This window comes from Cyprinus carpio, chromosome B10, assembly GCF_018340385.1.
Source record: "Cyprinus carpio isolate SPL01 chromosome B10, ASM1834038v1, whole genome shotgun sequence".
Lineage (NCBI taxonomy): Eukaryota > Metazoa > Chordata > Actinopteri > Cypriniformes > Cyprinidae > Cyprinus > Cyprinus carpio.
The window spans coordinates 10,483,553-10,506,985 of record NC_056606.1 but is presented as its reverse complement, the minus strand read 5'-3'; the positions used below and the strand labels follow the sequence as shown (position 1 = coordinate 10,506,985).

Genomic DNA, 23,433 nt, shown 5'->3' with positions numbered 1-23,433 from the left:
TGAACAAACAGCTTCATTCTGAAGAGTATGATAAAATGTGACATGAATGCATATCAACAGAAACAAAATAATTTCCAATATATCCCATGTACTGCTTTATGAAAAAAAAGACTTAAATTTAAACATTAATAAGCTATTAAAATTTTTGTCATTACTAAATCTAAATGCAATAGACTGTCTGTAAATCATTAGATTATACAAACAAAATATAACAAAATTCTTTACATTCTAAGTAAAATTCTTTACATTTTCAAGCTTTCCTAGGAAAATTCAGTTTGCGTTGAGTCTCAAATTGTCTGTAATGTTATTTATTTATTTTGTAAAATTCAGTTTAAAACTGTGTTTTTTAAGGACCAAACGTTGTAAACACATTATTAAAATGCATGCTATGTACAGACAAGCAGATTAGCCCAGAATGCAAAGGCAAAGCATTTAATTATGTGTTAAGCGTTTTTCTTATAACGGTTTTCTATGAGAGGAAAATACTTAACATGACTTTAAGACAGTGTTTTTAATGACCAAACTCAGTAAACTTTAGGGCTGCCCCTATAGTCAACTAACCATTAGTCAACCAGAAGAGGCTTGGTCAACCAAAAATTGCAAGGTCACCCAGATCAAAAAAATAAATAAAAAAATACAGTGTAAATTTTCATATGAAAAAAATAAATAAAAAAATACAGTGTAAATTTTCATTAAACATGTACAGTGGTGTGAAAAATTGTTGGCCCACTTCCTGATTTCTTATATTTTTGCATGTTTGTCACAGTTCAATGTTTAAGATCAAACTAATTTAAATATTTGTAAAAGATAACACAAGTGAACACAACATGCAGTTTTTAAATTAAGGTTTTTATTATTAAGGGAAAACAAAATCCAAAACTACATGGGCCTGTGTGAAAAAATGTTTGCCCCCTAAACCTAATAACTGGTTGGGCCACCCTTAGCAGCATCAACTGCAATCAAACATTTGCGATAACTTGCAATGAGTCTGTTCCAGCGCTGTGGAGGAATTTTGGTCCACTCTTATTTAGCAGAATTGTTGTTATTCAGCCACATTGAAGGGTTTTCGAGCATGATTAGCCTTTTAAGGTCATGCCACAGCATCTCAATAGGATTCAGGTCAGGACTTTGACTAGGCCACTCCAAAGTCTTCATTTTGTTTTTCTTCAGCCATTCAGAGGTGGACTTGCTGGTGTGTTCTGGATCATTGTCCTGCTGCAGAACCCAAGTTCGCTTCAGCTTGAGGTCACGAACAGATGGCCGGCAATTCTCCTTCAGGATTTTTTGGTAAACAGCAGAATTCATGGTTTCATTTATCACAGCAAGTCTTCCAGGTCCTGAAGCAGCAAAACAGCCCCAGACCATCACACTACCACCACCATATTTTACTGTTGGTATGATGTTCTTTTTCTGAAATGTGGTGTTACTTTTACGCCAGACGTAATGGGACACACACCTTACAAACAGTTCAACTTTTGTCTCGTCAGTCAACAGAGTATTTTCCCAAAAGTCTTGGGGATTATCAAGAAGTTTTCTGGCAAAACTGAGATGAGCCTTTATGTTCTTTTTGCTCAGCAGCGGTTTTCGTCTTGGAACTCTGCCATCCAGACCATTTTTGCCCAGTCTCTTTCTTATGGTGGAGTCATGAACACTGACCTTAAATGAGGCAAGTGAAGCCTGCAGTTCTTTGGATGTTGTTGTAGGGTATTTTGTGACCTCTTGGATGAGTCGTCGCTGTGCTCTTGGAGTAATTTTGGTCGGCCGGCCACTCCTGGGAGGGTTCTCTGTTCCATGTTTTTGCCATTTGCGAATAATGGCTCTCACTGTGGTTCGCTGGAGTCCCAAAGCTTTTGTAATTGCTTTATAACCTTTTCCAGACGGATAGATCTCAATTACTTTCTTTCTCATTTGTTTCTGAATTTCTTTGGATCTCGGCATGATATCTACCTTTTGAGGATCTATTGGTCTACTTCAAGGTGTCAGGCAGGTCCTATTTAAGACATTTCTTGATTGACGTGACGTGACATGACATACGGCCAAGTATGGTGACCCATACTCAGAATTCGTAGTTGTGCAGATGCCTATGAGGAGTGGCTGGAATTCAGGAATATGTGACTGTTGCCAGGACTTGAATTCTTGTAAGTATGCTTACAGGCCTTATAATAAATATTACAGGACCATTTTTACAGTTCATTAAAAATTATGCAAATGATATCATATTATGTGCATTTTTTGGTCCCGAGGCTGCTATGGGTTCTGGTGCTTTCCTTGCTTTATCTGCTCCACCACTGGAGAGTTTGGGGACAGCACTTGTCTGCCTCTGCTGGACATATTCGGCCCAGGCATCATGGCAGCTTTTGGGGTTCCAGTATGCGTGCCACCTGTGTCTCTGGGAATGAGGGTGGCAGTTCGCCACAAATATGATATTGGGATGAGTTTTTCCTTTCCCTATACCAGTGAACCAGTTAATCAAAGAGGGCTTCAAAACAATAATTTGTTTGTATGTGTTGCAACAGGGCAGTATCTGTGAGGACATCATGGTGACTTGCTGTTGCATCTGGTGCTCTTGGTGTCAGATGAGTAGAGAAATAAAAGCACGCAAACAAACGGTCACTGTACTGACAACACATCCCGTGATTCAACCTATTCAAATGGCAACCACCACACAAGTCATCGCTACACAGCAGTTGGTTGGAGTGATCAATGTGGCACCGGTAGCATTTGCTCCTGCAGTCCAGATGGCATCAATTCCGTCTGTCACAACAGTTGTTAAATAGACTGCTTACATCAGTAATGATGGCATACATAAATAGATGTGATGTGCTTCAAAAATGGAAATAGAATCAGATTTCTTGAAAACAAAAACATTTAATGTACGTGAAGTTGTAGCATGGCTGACTTTAAAATTTAAATGCATTTGTGTTTGCAATTCAAGATTTGTTAACACAGCACAGTTCATTCTGAATGTCATGCTGGACAGAAAAAAATAGGGCTGAGAAATGTTTCACAAGAAAACAAAAGAGGAATTATGGTAAATAGGGAAGCTAATCTCTCGTCCTTCAGAGACTGTGTGAAGGCTTTTTCTTTTACGTAGCAACATTTTTTTGTGGGACTGAAACTAGAAGACTCAACTCAGGTATGTGACCTAACAAACTATTTATACATTGATATTTAACTTGCATAGTTTTAATTTATACACCACATATTTATACATGTACTTAAAATAAATATGCATAAGAGAACTCAGTCTTTATATTTTAGTCCATATAAATGCTGTTTATTGTCTTAAAAAGGCATTTAAAGTGATTTTCATGCTGATTATTTTTGTAATTTTGAAAAAGGAAAAAATAAAGAAATGTGTGGATACATTTCCCTTATTTTCCTTTGGACATCCCTCCTTCTGTCTTTACCCTGTGGTTATAATGGCGATAAGATCCTGGTTTTCCCCGTTGATGGCAGTCACTGGGTGAACATGGAGGTACTGATTTAAATACACAGGGACACTAGTTATTATATAAATATTTCAGCAAAGTTCACTATTTCTGGTGTGGAAGCCTGTTTTCACGTCAAAGTAAAAACAAAAAGGTAATTTAAAGGAATAATTCACCCAAAAATGGAAGTTTGTTGAAACATTATTCACACTCAGGTCATCCAAGAATTTTGAACTATTCCTTTAAAATCAATAAAGTTGCATTTGTGAGATATAAAGTTGCAATACAAAAAAATAAAGTCACAATCAACTGCAAAATTTGTCACAACTGTGAGATGTAATGTCACAATTGAAAAATGTGAGGCAAAAACTGGCTTCCATGTACCGGAGCTCCTCTGGAGATACATACATAAAAAAAGCAACCCAAAAAATAGAAAAGCAATCCAGCTTAGTATGATTAAAACCTAAATTCACTGTATTACTGCCCCCTAGGTGCTGGTGAAGAAGCTGCACTCTCATGGACACGAGCTGAGTGTGATTCGCCTTACTGACACCTGGTTCATCCAGGAGAATTCACCTTACTACAGCTCCATTACGGTGAAGCTTAAAAAGAAATACATAGGCCTGGACCTGTTTGAGAACGCAGTACAACAGATTCTTCAGGCCCGCAGGAAGGGCTCAGTGATGGGTGTGTTGGCCCAGATGTCAGAATTTATTGGCATCATAAAGGTGGCTCACACTGCAAACTGTGCCATGCTCACCACCATGCTGGAGAACAAAGATCTGATGACACAAATAAAGATGGCGAACTATGACTTGATGCTCACTGACCCTGCAATGCCAGGTGGGGTCATCCTGGCACATTACCTCCAACTTCCAATGATCTATAACGTCCGTTGGATGAGTTTCGGAGAAGGCCACTTCTCCATCGCACCTTCTCCCATATCCTATGTGCCTGTTCCCAGCTCAGGTCTGACAGACCAAATGGGTTTGTTAGAAAGAACCCGTAATCTTCTACATTATGGGTTGAACCTCATTCAAGAGCGCTGGCTGGTGATTCCCATGTATTCTAGCTTGTTGCTCAAATACTTCCCTCCCGGCGCCGACCTCCTAGTCATGCAACAATCAGCGGAGCTGTGGCTTGTCCGTGTAGACTTTGTGTTTGAGTTCCCACGACCTTCCATGCCAAACCTCATCTACATTGGCGGCTTCCAGTGTCGTCCGGCCAAGCCTCTCCCTGCAGAGCTGGAGGAGTTCATGCAGAGCTCAGGAGACCATGGGGTGGTCGTGATGTCTCTGGGAACTCTGATTGCAGGATTGCCCCGAGAAGTCATGGAGGCCATTGCCACAGCTTTCGCCCGCATGCCGCAGAAGGTGATCTGGAGGTTTATTGGTGAGAGACCTTCATCATTGGGTAATAACACACTACTGCTTCAATGGATACCTCAGAATGACTTGCTGGGCCATCCGAAGACCTGTGCTTTCGTGGCTCATGGGGGCACCAATGGTCTATATGAAGCCATCTATCATGGGGTGCCAGTGTTGGGACTCCCTTTGCTATTTGACCAGCTAGATAACATTGTACGTCTTCAGGCAAGAGGGGCGGCACGGATGCTGGATGCAGCTACTTGCACCACAGAAGAGTTCCTTGAAGCTTTGAGAGATATCTTAGAGAACCCAACATATCGTCAGAACATGCAGAAGCTCTCCAGTTTACATCGAGACCAGCCTTTGCATCCTCTCGACAAAGCAGTGTACTGGATCGAGTTTGTCCTGCGCCATAAAGGGGCACGCCATCTACATGCTGAGGCTTACAACATGTCCACGTACTCCTACTACTGTCTAGATGTGGCTGCATTGGTTCTCCTTATACTTCTGCTGACTCTGGGAGGTGTCTACACAATATGGATACGAAGATGGAAAAGAGGGACAAACAAGCCAGTGAGAGACGGCAACAAAAAAGCTGTAAAGGAAGGCAGTAAGAGGCTGAAAGAGAACATTAATGCTCTGAAAGACAGCAACAATATTCCCATTTCAAAATTAAGAGCAAACAAAAGAACTTAGTGAATAGGCAAAGAATCCAGAGAGCCACTTGTCTTATATATATATATATATATATATATATTGTTTTTGGTAATTTAAATAATGCTGAAATGAAATATAAGGCTAGATGAAAAGCTTAGATATAGAATTAAATATTTAGAAATAAAGTACTAAAATTCCTAAAACTAAAAATTGAAACAAAATGACTAAAGCTTAAATTAAAATAAAAACTGAAAAATATCAAATAAAAGCTAATTCAAAATATTAATAAATGCAAAAGTATATAAATAATATGAAAACAACACTGCCTTCCAATTCTTTCTTTATCAGGCGTTTTTCAGTTGGCTTTTTTTTTTTTTTGATAGGACAGTTAAGAGGTGACAGGAAAGTAGTGAGAGAGAGAGAGAGAGAGAGAGAGAGAGAGAGAGAGAGAGAGAGAGAGAGAGAGAGAGAGAAGAACAGAAATTGGACATGACACAGGTTAGACTCGAACCCAGATCCTCATGAGCACAATAGCTCTTCGTTTATGTCACAGCTCTGACATGGTAATATTTCCTCTTTCTCTCTATCTTTCTTTGCCTTTAATTCTCTCCCCCCATTTTTTGTGCTCTTGCAATTCCTTGCCAACTAAACTGTATGTTGGTGATTAGGTGCTGATCCCTGCCCTGGAATCCTTGAAGTAATCCCCCTACTTGTACACAATGCATTTAAGGGCATTTGCAAAAAGAAAGAAAGAAAAGAAGCGAATCACCAGTGACAAACAGCAGCTGGTCAATATTCTGGCATGATGTAACTCTTTGCAAGATGTGAATGGTTTAAGCCAAGTTGTATAATCTACAGTCAGCCTGTTCAGGATGTGACAGTCCCAAAGTGCTGTGTTGAAAGCTTACAGAACATCTAATCATTTGTAGCTCCAGCAATGAAACAATTTGATTGTAACTATCCACATATGCGTTGTGTAAAACATGGTTAATTAGCAATGCTCAAAATAAAGCTCTTATCAAGAGTCCAAAACAGCAGGTTTCATTTTAACACGCATTTATACCTTGCGCCAGATCACCAGCAGATGGCGCAATGGATATATTCAAATATTGCTTGGACTCATTCTGCAATCCAAAATCCTATTACAGCCTATATTCTTTTACATCAGCCTGATGCTTTTTATAAACCATACATCAAAATGCCATGGTTTCATTAAAGCTAAAATGATCTAAAAGTTAGATGATCACAAACCTGACCAAAATGCTGCGTGGCACAGCACTTTCTCTTTACCAGCCAGAGGAGGACATCCTTTTCTCTAGATATGAGACAGGAGATGGCTGGAAGCACATGCAGGGACAGAATGATAAAAAGAAGACAGGCAAGGATGAGAGAGGTCTAACTGATTGAGGGGACATTAGCCAGGGCTGTATTCGCTAATGTATGCTTCTAATGACTCGTTATCTCATTATCAATCTTATTCTCGCTCATCTTTTCTTTTCCTCACTATATCCCCTTCCTCTATCGCTCTATCTCCTCCCAATCGACCAGCAATGATGGCAATAGCAATTAGGACGCTAGGCTGCCAAATGGCTATTTTAATTAGCCTTTCTTAGCGAGAGAGAGAGAGAGAGAGAGAGAGAGAGAGAGAGAGAGAGAGAGAGAGAGAGGTGGGACGAGAGATCGAGTGAAAGAGAGAGAAAGAGACTAATGTTCTTCATAAGTGCTACAGATTAGAAGGTCATTAGGCTTTTGCTTGAATTAATGATTAGGAATTCCTGCAGGTCATAGAAACTTATTACACAAGCCTACTTAACATTAATAGAACCATCCTATTTGTGTTAAACACAAAGAAATTAAAACTAAAAACCAATTACAAAGAGATGACATTGTCTTACGCCTCCCCCTGGTCACCCATAATGGAGAAGCGGTGTAAAACTCTCTGGACTGTAGCCAGAGACTTTAGTCGCAAGAGGACAAAATGATCGCGGTTCGGTCGCTCATATAGTTTCAGTTTTTCCCGGTTTTACTCCATGGTCATGGTTTTTCCCCTCAGTTTTCGATATCTTCTGCTTTTCCACTATGTGTCCCGTCACCCTCAGTAAACCGCGTTGTTACTTACGCCGCTTCCCGCTCATTGCGGTACGTAATTTTCTTCAAACGCACAATGCAACATTCTTGTGTGTTATTTGTTCATTTGTGGCTTGTTTGAGACACGGTCTGGTCTGGCGAAAATCTCTTCAGAGGCACTTTCCATCCCAAAAGAGATAGACTACTCATTCCAACCCTCTCTTAGACTTATCCCCCTGACGCATAAAAATGGCAAAAACAAGCACACACAAGGCCTAGCCTACTTTTATGTGCGCATAGCGCACATACAGAACCAAAACATGTACATCACATAGCAAAAATAATACATCAACAGTGTACAACATAAAATCATGATTAAAAAATTGTCTTCTAAAGCCATACCCGAGATTTGTGCGAGGAACAAACCGAAATTTAAGTCACTGATAATCTTCCCCTCCAGTGAGCTGTTAACGATGCAATGAATCAATGAGTCAGTGAGTTGAACTTGAACCGAATGAATTCGATTCATTAACAGATCATTCAGACTGTGTTTGCGAAAGGAATCTGAAATGATTCAATGAAAAGATCAGACTCAAAGGAACACGTTTTAGAAACAATTCCAGTACAAAGTCATGGGATTGCACAATTACTTTAATATTTATCTTACTGTGTTTATACTCAAGAACTAAAAACTCTTAACAATATATGGATCATAAATTCAGTATATCTGTCACTAGCCTGCTTAGTGGAGAAGAAGAGTGAAGTATCCTCAACTGAACAGAGCTGGCCACACTTACCCTCTTAAAAATAAAGGTTTCTTATTGGGAACTTAGAAGAACTTTTCACATCCATGGGACCTTTCCACTGCACAAAAGTTTCTTTATTGTAATCCTAGTCCTTCGATGTATGAGTGTTCGCTTACAATTTGTAAGTTAAAATTTATAAACATTTTAAGAAGAATATCAAGTGCCTGTTGAGAATGTGTTGACAGTCTGAATAGTTGGATGTTGATATATGAGCTGCAAAAAAATCAATAAAGTGGCATTGAATACATTTTGTGACAGTTACAGATTAAGGAAAAAAAAGACAAAAGGGTTGGAATAAAAACCCTACACTCTGAAACAAAGAACCATTTCATCATGCAAGGGTTCTTCAAAATAATATGGTTATAAACAGAACTATTAAACAACCTCTAAAAAGCATCTTTTTAGAATGATTCATTTATGAATTAAAACAAATATCTAATGAACTCTTAAGGTGGATGTTAAGATTTTTTTGTAAATAAGGACATAAATTGTGGTTTGTTTTTCACACAAAGGTATTGTTTGATTTCATATAGCATGTGGAGTACAAATGGGCTACTTTTATGGTCCTTTTGCATCCTTCTTGAATGCTCCAGTCCTGCATTGTATTTGCATTAAAAAAAAATATTTCCATCCACACATTTAGGCCTTCACAATTCACGTATGTACTGTATACAACCTTAACAATAATCATAATGTACAAACCCTCATATTTTAACAAATAAACATTGCAACAATTCCTGTGGCTGTACATTGTGCTTGTATTTGTATAGTGTCCCTCACTTTTCTTTCTTTCGCTCTGTCTCGTTCCTTCTCTTCTTTATCATGGCGTGCCCTGAGGTTATGATTGTTATGATTTATATCGGACTGTTTTGAGATCTCTCTCTCTCTTTCTCTGCCCTCTGTCTTCATCTCTCTTTAGCTTTCTCATTCCTCCTCTCTCCTTTCTAATCAGTTCTCCTTGCATCCCCCCAGGTCGATTTGGGGAGTAATAATGAAAGAGATTTAACCCTTTAATGTTCAACCGCTTTGACCCCGAACACCTTCCCTCCATCGTGTTTCACACATACACACCCAATCACACACATAAATAAACACACACATATTTGACTGTGGATCACAGCACTGATGAAGGAAAGATTAGAAAATGGTTGACTTCACGAATCTACATTTGTGTATTTTTCTCCCACACATGTCCCTTGGATACACTCTTGATTTTCACCTGTTTTTATCCTTGTTGTCTGTTTTTTTTTTTCATCCGTCTGCGATTCCGTCTACCAGCCCATCTGTCTGTCAGACTCTCGTTCTGTGCATTTAAACCCCTGATGACGTCACGCATAAACAGGATATCTTCCCACCTAATTATGCGCTGTTAATTACAAATTTGGACTAATGTGCTTAATTAGACGAACATCATTTGCTCTCAGATACAGGACATCTTTTTTTGATTTAGACAATTATCTCTTTAACAAACAATATGACTTAATTGCAGACATTTGCATAAACAAATGAGCTAATTAATTACAACCAAGCACTTCCTGATGAGTCGAAGGACAATGAGACTCCAAATGTTTTCCTCAGGGATATGGAAGGAGGGAGGGAGGGAGCGAGAGAGAGAGTTTAAATGAAAGTTTATGAGCTTGTGAGCATGCTAATATGACTCTCTGAGCATGAGGAATTATGTATGTGTGAGAATTTGCTATAAATGTCCAGATAAATAAGTTTAAGTAGCTTACTTATCGGCTGTGGTGGTTCGGCTCTGGCAATATATCTCCGGATGGTATCGGTGTAACACTTAAAATCCCTTATTCCCTCTCTACATTCATCTCTCTCGTTTTCCCCTCTATCTCTTTTTCTGGAGGGTTTGTAGATAGAAGGGCCTCTCCCCTCCTTTTCTGTGTTGGAATTTAATATGCAACTTTTTATTGGAAAACAATCGTGCGTGCCTGCGTGAATCCTGACCGCAATATATCTGTTAGTGCAACTAATCCGATCAGGCCAGAGAGGGCTATTTATCACTGCAAATCCAGGGCATTTCAGCCCACATTTTATTATTTTAATATATTTCTCAGCTATTAAATCACCAAAATGATGAATTAGAACTGTCTGCCACGCTTTCAGCTGCATGACAGAAAATGATGCACTACCCAATTTGAGTGGTCATTTGGACTTTTTAAAGACAAAAAATGATACAGGAAAAAGTCCAATATATTTGTGTTGTTACGTCTCTGCCGCCCCATCCCTCCGTCTCCCCCCTCTCGCTGGCTGTTTTTAATAAAACACTCTAAGTGAGCTTTATTGCTGTGTTAGAGAGGGCAGGATCACAACTATCTTTAATATACAGCCAATTACCAAACACACACAAACATACGCACTCACACACATACTTATGTGCACACAAAGACAGGTACACCGACACACAACTTTGTCTCTTAATCACAGCGGGCAAACATTAACAAATATTCAATCTGTATACACCCACACTTCAAACGGTTGAAGATGAAAATTTATGGTAGGTTGCCAGCTACCTGGGAGAAGTGAAAATATGAATGGAAACACATATTTTAACTTTCTTTAGATCTCATACAACAACATTTACACTTATTCAGCTCTTCATTTACAATTTATCTTCCTTTCTTTCCTTTCCTTTTTTTTTGTTGTTTTTCTCTCAAATAATGGGTTTATGCAAAATCTACCAACATGCACCTCATATGTCTGGACAAAAAAAAAAAAAAAAAAAAAAAAATCATCTTAAAATATTAAAGTGTATCTTTATTGATATTGATTTATCATATAGTAAAGTTTTTTAAAGAATTATCTTCTGCTCACCAAGCCTGCGTTTATTTGATCCAAGATACAGCAAAAGCAGTAATATTGTGAAATATTTTTACTATTTAAAATAACTGCTTTCTGTTGGAATATATTTTAAAATGTAATTTAGTGATCAAAGCTAAATATTCAGCATCATTACTCCAGTCTTCAGTGTCACATGATCCTTCAGAAATCATTCTAATATACTGATTTTCTGTTCAAGAAACATTTATTATTATTATTATTATTATTATTATTATTATGTTGAAAATGGCTATATGTGACCCTGGACCACAAAACCAGTCTTAAGTCGCTGGGGTATATTTTTAGCAATAGCCAAAAAAAAAATAAAAAAAAATAAAATAAAATAAAAATAAAAAAACCTTGTATGGGTCAAAATGATCGATTTTTCTGCCAAAAATCATTAGGATATTAAATAAAGATCATGTTCCATGAAGATATTTTGTAAATTTTCTACTGTGAATATATCAAAACTGAATTGTTTAGTAATATGCAGTGCTAAGAACTTAATTTGGACAACTTCAAAGGTGATTTTCTCAGTATTTAGATTTTTTTGCTTCCTCAGATTCCAGATTTTCAAATAGTTGTATCTCGGACAAATATTGTCTGATCCTAATAAACCATGCACCAATGGAAAGCTTATTTATTCAGCTTTCAGATGATGTATAAATCTCTATTTTTAAAAATTGACACTTAAGACTGGTTTTGTGGCCCTGGGTAACATATTATTATTATCAACATCAATATTTAAAACAGCTCAGTGAATTTTGTCAGGATTTTTTGATGAATACAAAGATCCAAAGATCAGCATTTATCTGAAATAAAAAGCTTTTGTAACATTATACACTATACCATTCAAAAGTTTGGAGTCAGTGCTTATATATATATTCGGCTATTTTCAACATTATAATACTAATAATAAATGTTTTTTGAGCAGCAAATCAGAATATCAGAATTATTTCTGAAGGATCATGTGACTGGAGTAATGATGCTAAAAATTCATCTTTGAAATCACAGGAATACATTAAATTTTAAAACATTCAAACAGAAAACAGTTATTTTAAATAGTAAAAATATTTCAAAATTTGACTGTTGCAGGCTTGGTGAGCAGAAGAGAATTCTTTAAAAACATTACTAATCTTACTGTTCAAAAACTTTTGACAGGTAGTCATAGATAGATAGATAGATAGATAGATAGATAGATAGATAGATAGATAGATAGATAGATAGATAGATAGATAGATAGATAGATACAATTTCAAACAACATTTCCCTCAAGTTAGATTAGATTGCAAGCTAAGCTAACTAAATAGGCTTTCATGAGCAGAAGTCGCTTTCATGAGAAGGTAACCAGAGCATGCTCTAGCACCTTCCCTAAGGATGGTATATCGACAAAAATAATCACTATTGTTAGGACAATATTGATAAAAATAAGTAGGCTATTGCAATTATTTAGTGCTTTACATCACAAAAGTGTTTTGTTTAAACACTTTTGTTCAAAAACAAATGTAGGCCTACTAAATGCCTTTATCCAAAAGACACTTAAAGCTGCCATAGAGTGCATTGATACAATATTTTAAATTGTTCTCTGATGTCCCCAGAGTGTGTATGTGACGTTTTATCTTAAAATACCCCACAAATAATTTTTTATAGCTTGTTGAAATTGCCACTTTTCGGGTATGAGCCAAAACATGCTGTTTTTGTGTTTGTCCCCTTTAAATTAAAATGTGCTGGTGCTCCCACCTTCCTTTTCAGAAGAGTGAGGAGTTTCAAGAGCTTATGCGCCGGCATACTGGTGTTATGGTTTAACTGGTGGTGACCTCACATTGCTTCCAAATGCAATTTTTAACTACCACATTACAATCATTCTGGTAGGACGTGAAGGCAGCATTAGTGAAAACAGGCAGAGACAATGGTAGCTTTAGCAACATTAGCCTTACAGAGAGCCAAGAAGCTCTTTTGGAAAACAAAATATGACGCGTGATGCTTACTTTGTCTGGAGTCTGGACGTTTTGTGCATGAAGCATTGGTATTGTTGAAAGCGTTGAAAATGAAATGTAACCACCGTGTCCTCAGCGGTCTATGGCACCTTTAATATTCTGTCAGGCCCAGGCCTGGCTCCAGAATCAAATCACTGTGGGTGCTCCTTAAATTAGTAAGGGTGCTCTAACCTTAAAGTCAGCATGAAACGGAAGTAGCTATTTTCTTTTTTTCTCTACTGTGATGTCTATCCGAGTGAAACAGCATCTGAAATGAGAGGGCAGGACTTGATTTTGTCCTTCAGGAATTTATTGGATCGTTGGAAGTTGGGGCATTGCTAACAAAATGGAGGCAGATCTGAATGCCAGTTTGCAGTTAGTTGTGAGGGGATTTCTCTCCACTGGATTCACCACCGACACCCTAGCATGAAGAAATGTTTTATTCACTGAGAATGATTAGGACGATCAACAACACAAAACATGCGTGTGCGAGAGAGAGAGAGAGAGGCCCCATTTACACTGCATGGTTCAAGTGGCCCAATTCCGATTTTTTCCGCTCATGTGGCACAGATCGGATATGACGGTGACCGTGACGTGTAAGCAGGAAAAAAACCGCATGGATTCCGATTTTCGCAGATCGGATTCAGGCCTCATTCATATGTGGTAATAAATCGGATATGAATCGGATACGTGCATTTGCGTGTGCCATGTAAGCAGACAAATCGGATATTCCCCAGTAAATGCGAGTCGTACGTCATTAAAAAAGTGACGTTAACTCAGAGTGGAGACCACCAACTGAGATCACATGACTTATTGCAGGCAAAAATGCAGGGTTGTTACAGAAATAAATCCATCAATGCGGAGGTTTCATGTCTTTTAAGTCTTTGGGGTGAAGAGACAGTGCAGGCAAAAATGCAGGGTTGTTACAGAAATAAATCCGTGTTTGAAGACATTTCACGAGATATGGGGAGGCACGGTTTAAGCGCTTTTTTCTCCGCCGTACGAGATGTTTTGTTGATTTGTTTTTTTTTTGTTGACTTTTCAAAATATTGTGGAAAGCAAAACACTGTATAATTTTATTTGCATCTGCATCCATTGAATTTCGTGCTGTTTTAACTTCCTTTTCCGGGTCAGAACATCTACATTTGGTAGTTTCAGCAGTGTATAGTGTAAATGCAAAAATCGGATACGGGTCACTTTTAAAAGATGATGTAAGCAGGGTCGTCAAAAAAATCGGATATAGTCAGAAAATCGGATTTGGGCATCAAGACCTGTCACGACCTACAAATAACATATAGAGTGAGAGAGAGAGTGAGAGAGACTGCCTGAATGACTGAGCGCGTCCTCCATCAGGTTACATTTACATTTAATAATTTAGCAGACAGTTTTATCCAAAGCGACTTACAAATAAGTTAAAATTAAGTCATATTCATAAAAAAAATGTAAAAAATAGTTTACAATGTCCTAAGAGTAATGTTGTGGTTATCTCCTAATATCCTTTCCATTTTTAAGGGTAGTGTACTCCCTCATGGCTCGCGTCAGCACTGGTCGCATTGTTTCCTATAAAGTGAAGCATCAGCTTCAGCTTTACCCCCTGTCACTTATCCCAGCATTTACCCTCATGTCACTAGCTCCGCCCTTGCGCCATAGCTCATGACCGGAAGAGAAGATGAGTCGTTTTGTGGGAAAGGGGAGGTTAACGTTTTTGAGTAAATATTACGAGGGCACATGAATTGAAAAAAATAAATAAATAAATAATGAAGTGCATGGATAAATTATTTATAATAAACACTACTGTATTCCATTCAAAAATAAGAATTTTCAATTTTGATTTCATGCCAACTTTATATATATATATATATAAAGGTTTTAGTGCCGTCCATTGCAATGATGCAAAGAGCGCTCCATTTATAATCTCTAAAAGCTGTCACTCATCTTAGTTCATCTCAAAATCACTAATCTCTTATTTACATTGCATCAACATTTTTTTATAATAAGATGATTTGTGTCGAATACACACCTGAACAAAAACTCCAGCGATTTATAGCAGTGAGTGGATTTTAACTTTTCACGGCTAAATGAAACTAAAGTAAACAGTGAGAGAGAGGGGCGGGGTCAGCAGAGCTCGTTAGCATTTAAAGCAACATCCAAAAAACTGGTTGATTTCTGCAGAGCTGATTTTTACAAGGTAAAAAGGGTGTTTTTTTTCACTACTATTGAGAAATTTTAACCAAAGCATGTTATAGACTTTTCATTAAGACCCTAAAGAATCATATCAACTTGGGCATCCAATGACCCCTTTAAATGCCTCTGATTGGCTGTTGGGTTCAAGAAAATGTCTGAAATCAACAGATATGTCTGTGATTGGCTACATTGCTCAACGCTGCAAAAATAGAAACCGATCTCCAAAGCGCAAATGCACTGGATAGGTTGCCAAATCTGTAATGAAATGCAATTATTACAGCTTTAAATGAGGTTGCTATTGATTTCGTTTGAGCACCCCCATAGAACTGGGCCTGGCAGGCCTCAACAGATTGCTACTGAAAAATGATCCCGTAAAACTTTCTTCCCCTTTGAAAATCAGTGAATCTTTTGCGAAGTGAATAACACACGAACTGTAGCCTACACTCTGTTTTGACTTCAGGATGTGCATATATCGTGCTTCACCACCGAGACCCATCACATCAGCACATTGCAGCTTCAAGCACTTAATCTGCCAAGTACACAATAATTACTAATTACCTATTAACTAATTACTCTGCATCCAGCATCTGAAGGCAATCAAAATTACATTAAGCGTGTTGTATCTTGTTTCCACTCCCTGCCCCCACCCCTCCCCTTGAATGCAGTAGTATCCTGCCGCTCCAGTAGAGGGCGTCAGTGCCGCAGGTGGGTGGTGGGGTACACACTGCTCTGGGACAGCTGGCTTAAGCCTTCGGACCCCATGAGTCCTCACACTAATCAGCTCTGAGCAGCCAGAATCAATTAGCACCAGGAGGGGGGGTGGGCATACGGGGGAGACCCACAGAGGACGACTGGCCCCACACCTGGCCTGTCTCTCTCGCTCTCATCTGACGCACTGCACTTGTCCATTCAGTCATCCATCCATCCATCCATGCGGATCCGCTTCTAACAGAATTGTATTTTTTTTTTTTTTACCGCCGATCTTCCTGACTCTCTCTCTTGCTCTACCTTTTAAAGATGTGTGTTAATAACTTTTAAATAGTCTGGCAGCATAGGGCCGCAGGGCTGGTTACTCACCTTATTGCTCTCCTCTTCTCTCTCGTGCGTTCATAAAGTGGCTCTATCTCTCCCTCCTGTTCTCATTCACCTGTACGCTCCTTCCCCCTGCCCACATCCATGTCCATTCCCCGCTCTCTCCGTACAACAATAATAGCGAAAAGATGAAAAAAAAAATTGTTTTGAAAAGCATTATGGGACTCGAGAATATCCCCTCTCTATTTCAGCTAATCTATTCCTCAGTGCTGCTCAGAGAGTGTAAATGATATTTTAGCATGTTCATAAAATACCGTGATATATTCACAGTACCGCACGTATTCCACTTTATGGTTTGCGCTATCATCGTCCTAACTCAAATAGAAACATTACATTGAAACAAATTATTGCGCTGGAATAACACACACACACGCGGCAATAGAGATGTATTTTCCTCTCGCGCAAACTCTATACATCAAGCGAGGTACAGTATGATACAGTGTGTATTATAAAAGCACATGTATCATCTACAAGACTCCTGCACTCTTGTTTGAACACACACACGCTTGCGCAAGCAAAGTGCAGTCGGCCCGAAAAGTGCTTTACAAACACACATATAATGATAAATCAATAACGTCTGCGCTTCACAGTCGACAGAGACGCTGACCAGCAGGTGTCAGTCTGCGTTCCAACTACCGACCGCATGGAGCAGATGGACGGAGAGGGCAACTTTTCAACTCCGAACGGCACGGACCGCGCAACCCTCCCCTTGAATAACGAAACGGGAAAAGTTTAAGGAGCGGAGGGATGGAGAAAGGGATGAATCGAGGAGAGGGAGTTGAAGATAGCCTTCTCCTACTCTCACACTAATTGCGTTTTCCCTGAGCAGAATTGAGTTCCAGAGAAAGAGAGAAAGGCCAGAGGCTTTTCATAATTGTATCGACAGGAAAATGAATATGATGAATGGCGTTCATTCAGCGCGGCCAGGATTTATTGTCTTATCCTCCGGGCGTTAATCGCTCTGAAAAGTGGGGAGGAGGGAGCGAGAGAGACAAGAGGAGAAGGAGATGGAGAGGGGAGGAGAGAATAACTAAATTCCAAACCCCTGTCCTGACATTCCTCTCCCAAACTTATGTCAACTTGCAGAACCCCTTCATTACGAACTGTTCTGGCCACATGGAGCTCCGCCCACAAGCTTTGATTGACACCTGAGGCTCGTCGTTCACCTGTGGGACATTTTGAATAGCCTACATCAAGGGGAAAAAACATTCTGAATTTAATTAGCGCTCTCTCTTTTTTTCATTTGAAATTCGCAATAATTCTGAATGAAGGTTAAATTATGGATTTCAGACAAAAAAGACCACAGATTCGTAAAAAAAAAAAAAAAAAAAAAAAACCTCTCTATGCAATTTTTTCGCACCTCACTGTTTCTCTCTCTACACAGTTTTTTTTTCTTTCTCGGTTCACACATGCGCGTGCACACACACACACACCCCAACACACACATTCATACACGTCCCAGATAAATCTGGTTGTGGATGCTGTGAATCCAGATGAATGCTCAGCTCATAAAGTGTGTGTTTGAAAGCCATCCATCATGGAGATGTCAGAAAGAAAAGAGCAGAAAGAACCCTCTCTGAGTGTGTGCATGTATGTGTGTGTGTGTGTGTGTGTGTGTGTGTGTGTGTGTGTGTGTGTGTGTGTGTCCATTGCTTTGGCTCATTAGTGCTGCTGGTTTGCAAGAGCATTTAGTGGACATTGCTAAAACGATCTACAAAGCGTACATCTTTAATTTCGTTGAAACATATTGAAGCTCTTAAGGTAGTAATGAGGAAATAATCAGTTTTTCTTTTACTTCCTGCATGTAATACACTTGAGTTCACCATACACATTAACATACATGCTATAATTATCAAACCTGTATGCCTTCATTTTAAAAAACGTTTTTTTGTCAAAGTCCTATATCTATAGTCTTGTTGTTTTCCATAGAGTTAAAGTCAGTTGTTTTGGAGCCGTTGACATATATAGGCTAAGTAAAAACAGTTCCTCAAAATATCTTCTTTTGTGTTGCACATAAAAAAAGAAAGTCATACCCTTTTGGAATGAGATGATGGTGAGTAAATTCATTTTCACTTTTGGAAGAACTATTTTACTCAGAATATGTTAGTAAATTTCCCCCAAAAAATTCAAAGAAATGGCAAGTAACATAAATTAAATGGAAAAGGGAAAGACTGAACTAGTATTTTCTTAGAATACATACTCCAATAATCTTTCATTTACAACAAAACTTCAATATTTTTTAAAGCACACAAATTGACAGTCAACAATACTTTTAGAGCATTTATTAATGTATATAATGTTAATGCATTTTTTAAACATTTGCATTACCAGTTTGTATCTGTTCAAATTCACAAACATATAGAAAATGAACAATAGAAACAATTATAAATTAATATTAGCCTAGATGAATAAATTCTGCAAAACATGCTGTTCATTACTACAAGCCCATGATAAGCTACCTAATGCTAATGCTAATGCTCCCTTACTGAACCTCACTGTACGCTGCCATTGTTTTCCAGTGTCCGTAACTAGCACCATTATCCCTTAAATCCCGCAGTAGCCTCATGTTGGATGTCAGCACACACATACTCCAGACAGCAAACAACATTAATAGAAAATCCTATAAACACCCTCAAACCAGTCGAAGAGTCCATAAACTGCGCTACAAGTTTATGTCACCCACTAATGTAACTTAAATCTGACAGTTAACTCTGTAAACAGACGAAAACAGCTTGGAGGGGAAAACAACTATTGCTACTAAAAGAAAATAGGACTAAAACTAAACCCCCAAAAAGTGACAAAACATAAAATGAACGGACTGGAAGTGAGCGGAGATGGATGAGACATAGGAGGAGACAGCGATGCCTCTGGCTATGCTGAGAGACGGTGTGTGTGTATGTATAAATGTGTGTAGGGCAGGTGGGACAGCAGGGAGACTGGTGGCTCAACAGCTTGCTCCACCCTGAGGGCCCAGCGTGCTGAGAGGAGCAGGGGCTGTAGCCGAGGCCTCTGCCAACGAGAGGGGCAGTAAGACTGGTGGCAGCTGGTCCGCGCTCCCTCCCCTCCCGCCGGCAGGCAGCAGGCAGGGTGAGAAGGTCAAAAGGCAGTCGTTAGGAAGACAAAGAGAGGCACAGCGACACACTGCATAATCGCCTTTTATTGAGTGCCTCTGACACGATTCACGGCGAGGCTGACACCGACGCCACACACACTCAAAACACACACACACACTCGCCGGAGCATTTACGCACAGATATAGGCATGCATGAAGAGAAAAAAAACACAACGTTGATGTAGTAAGGTTACAATTAAGCAAAATAAACAACCTGGAGGTGATCAAGGAGTAATAATTACCATCAAGTTATTCTCCAGGCCAAAGAAGTCTAACTTTCTCAATGGTTCCTGCAGCTGCCCCCCTTAAACATGTACCCCTTACTCGTCTGCCCCGTCTCATCTGCCATTAAAGCGAAACAGAGCCACGCACTCAACCATCAGAGCAGCGGTTCTGCGCTCCACATGCCACAGATCTGCCATCCCCTCCGGCACACACAGTGTCAGTCTACTTTCCATGTATGACCATCACATCTGCCTGTTTGATGATGGCTTTACCTGCAAACCTGTTAGCAATGGATTGTGTATGGGGTCTGATTTGGTTATGTTTCATATAACATCCTGTAATCGTCCAAAGACTGCCATTAATGTTTATTTTATTGATCCAGATGAGAATATCATGTAATTTAAATGCAAAATAACTGGATAATAGATAACAAACTAGATAAAAAAATAGTTTTAAATAAATAAAAAACTAATGTAATTATTGAAATTACATTAAATCATTAAAATATATTAATGTTAAATAGTAAAATAATGTTATATAATAAATATGATAATTGTAAAAATATATACATTTCATTTCAATATTAAAATGATACTAAGTTTATACTCTAATATTATTAAATATCTTAATCATGTTAAAGCATATATCATATTGTTATTAAATGTAATAATAAATATCAAAAATGAGTAACTAAATGTACATTATATATAACTTATAACTTATATGTCTTTATTAAAATGTCTATTATTATAAAATGTATATACTTTTCTTATTATATAAAATAGATATTTATATTAAAATTATTTCTAAATATTAGACACTATAAAATATGTAAATGTTAAATTGCAAAATAATGATACATAATAATGGTAATAACTATTGAAATAACAAAAACAATATTAATCTCATTTTGAAACAAATGCAACAAATTTTATTCTTTACTTGAGATTAAAATAATATTAAATCAATTACATTACATATTGTGTATAAATATCAAAGCATAAAATCCTATTATATTGTTATAAAATGTTAGTACATTTAATTAAATTAATGTATAATAATAATAACATATTTTGCTATTTTAATATAAAACAAAACTTGTTTAGTTTGTGGATTATTTTGGATTTTGGATTAGATGGGGGAACCTGCAGGCAGTACTGTTTTGTGTTACTGATAAAGCTCATCAAGACAGACAGAATGTGGAAATAGTAAATGGCCATGGTGAAGCATTTACAAGATCACAGTCTTTGCATCACATCAAACAGGGTCCAGTCAAACACACATCGAGAGGAGAGAGGAGAACTTCCGATTGCGGCTCATTTCTCCACAGCGTGGTGTGTTAAACTCTCTCCATCTCTTCACTCAATGGAGCGTAGCTCATCTGAACACTGAGCAATAATGAGGCACAGAGATGCACTTGTGTGTCTGTGTGAACCAAAGCGAGTGAGTGAGAGAGCTCTGCAAGAGGAGGGGGAGAGAGAGGCTATCCATTTCCTCCCTGGGGCAACTCCTCTTTGGCTCTTTGTTGCTGAAATGCTCCCAGTGAGCAGGTTACACTAAAGCCTGCTCTATTGTCTTAAACAGCTGTGCGTTGCACTCTCTCTCTCTCTCTCTCTCTCTCTCTCTCTCTCTTGCTCATCTTTTTTTCAGGTTCCTCAATCAGGGGCAGTTTCTGAGATCTCTAAAAGCAAAAGCCTGTGGCAGTGCTCCCCCTTACCCAAACACACACACAGAGATCTGCTTCTGTTTACAGTGTCCCACGGTAGGGGGTCTTTCCTGATTCAGCTGCTTTCTCATACTCCATATAGAGAATGCAGATAAATAGACTCATATTACCATACATTGCAGATTACTAATAAAAACAACAAGAAAAACGACAACAAGAAGAAGCCTAGAAAGATGTAGAATAATAATTATAGCTGATTGCATGCTGAATTAGAATAATATGAAAAAGATGTTCTGTTCACTGGTATCTAAAAACAAATGTCTGACTGCATTAATCTGTCTTGTATATTTCAACATACAGACTGCTAAAATTATTCAGAAAAATGTATGTGTATTACAGTACAGTGGTCTTTTGTAAATTGATCTCAGCGTGGCAGACTGCTCATTTTGGAGGCTTATTTAATCATGTTGTGAAACTGTAAATCTATCAGTTGGATATTCGTGGGGACAAATACTCTAAATATGTGTGTATCTGCATTCAGGAGAAATACCTGCATGTAATCTGATAATACTGAAAACTGTGATATGAATCAATTAGGGGAGACAGGAAAGGGAAGTCTTAGTACCAAAGTTACTTGTAATTTGTGCGTAATATTTCATATTTATCTTCTTTTGAGTTCCTTTGAGATTTTATTTATGCAATATGTCTCAAATGTTTTATAATATTTCATATTTATCTTCGGCAAATTAAAGTGGTTTAGAAAGCTGCAATGTTAGCCTAAACTATATAAATTAATGTCAGGTATAAACAGTGGTGTTGTTACAAACTAACACTGGTGGATTGCAATACTGTAGAAAATAATTTACAATTTTGTGAATTGTTCTATAATTGGTTGTGGTAATCACATTTACTTGTTAATAAAATAATAATCATTATGCCATCACAACCCATCACTTTCATTTCTATAGGTTTAATTCAAATGGTAAACAAACAGAAAAAGGTTTTTATTCTGAGCAGCACATACAATTGGGAACAATAATTCAAATGCATAAACAAATAATGTGTTTGCTGGTCACGCTCACAATTTTGGCAAACGAATAGCCTTAAAAGTCAGAACTAGTGTCATCTTGATTAGTAGGTTTTCTTGTTTAATTTGATATATATCCTCCACACAAGTTTACGTGTTTAAATATCATAGAAATATAGTGAGTAGGGGTTAAAAATAAATAAATAAATAAAAAATAACACTTTCTAATGTGTGTGTGTTTGTGTGTGTGTCCCGGACACATATTAACTGCACAAATTAGGTCAGTGCAAAAATCCATTATGACTAAAAAAATACTTTCTTACCACAAATTTGTTTTTGTTTTTTGTTTAGTTTTTTACGCAGAAATTTACACGTTCTACTCTCAGTTCAAGACGGTTATGCACATAGTGAATTCATTCCCCAACAAGAAAGAAAGAAAGAAAGAAAGAAAGAAAGAAAGAAAGAAAGAAAGAAAGAAAGAAAGAAAGAAAGAAAAAGGCGCAGATGACGCACCATGTAAACTAAATTAAAAGGAGTTCTATTACAGCCCAAGAATAATAAGCAAGAACAACAAGCAGGAAAAAAACAAAAAACAAAGAAAAGCCATAAAGGACATTAGGCGCTGAGCTTTATATAACATTTGAGTGAATATTTCATGGGCAGAGAGATAGAGAGAGACTCTAAACTTTCATTAAGCAGGGTATTTCGCTGGGAGGGAATTTCGGCGCCTTTCACTTTTTCTTGGCTTTTATTGCAATAATACAGATAGGGCCTATCTCTCTGGCTCCCAGCCCCTCCTCATTCAGCCCATTTCCTTCTTTCAGCCCGTCTCTCTCACTCTATGCTTTTTAAAATATAGTAATAAAAACATACTAGATCCTTTTTAAATGCACTATTACTTATCATGGTCTTTTCATATCGTAGCATCACAGGTGTTTTAAAGCCGCTATAAAAGTGCGTCATTTATTATTCAAAAGCAGCGTCGTCTTTT

The 23,433-nt window shown here is 38.0% G+C and overlaps 1 protein-coding gene and 1 long non-coding RNA gene across 2 annotated transcripts; one reads left to right on the top strand and one right to left on the bottom strand.

Annotated features, from left to right (window-relative positions):
* Positions 1 to 1,836: 1,836 nt before the first annotated feature.
* On the bottom strand, positions 1,837 to 8,011 carry LOC122138686. Its single transcript, XR_006155733.1, has 3 exons — positions 7,925 to 8,011; positions 6,707 to 6,792; positions 1,837 to 3,462 (listed from the first exon to the last, which is right to left on the bottom strand). It is a non-coding gene; the product is annotated as an uncharacterized LOC122138686 (long non-coding RNA).
* ugt5g2 (UDP glucuronosyltransferase 5 family, polypeptide G2) lies at positions 3,356 to 5,512 on the top strand. Its single transcript, XM_019087591.2, has 2 exons — positions 3,356 to 3,478; positions 3,923 to 5,512. Exons 1-2 carry the CDS (start codon positions 3,356 to 3,358, stop codon positions 5,492 to 5,494), a joined length of 1,695 nt encoding a protein of 564 aa, XP_018943136.1. The 3' UTR covers positions 5,495 to 5,512.
* Positions 8,012 to 23,433: the final 15,422 nt, after the last annotated feature.

Coding starts and splice junctions, on each gene's coding strand:
- ugt5g2 (XM_019087591.2), top strand. CDS start 3,356: ATGTGTGGATACATTTCCCTTATTTTCCTTTGGACATCCCTCCTTCTG. Junction 3,479..3,922: donor GTCACTGGGTGAACATGGAG/GTACTGATTTAA, acceptor ACTGCCCCCTAG/GTGCTGGTGAAGAAGCTGCA.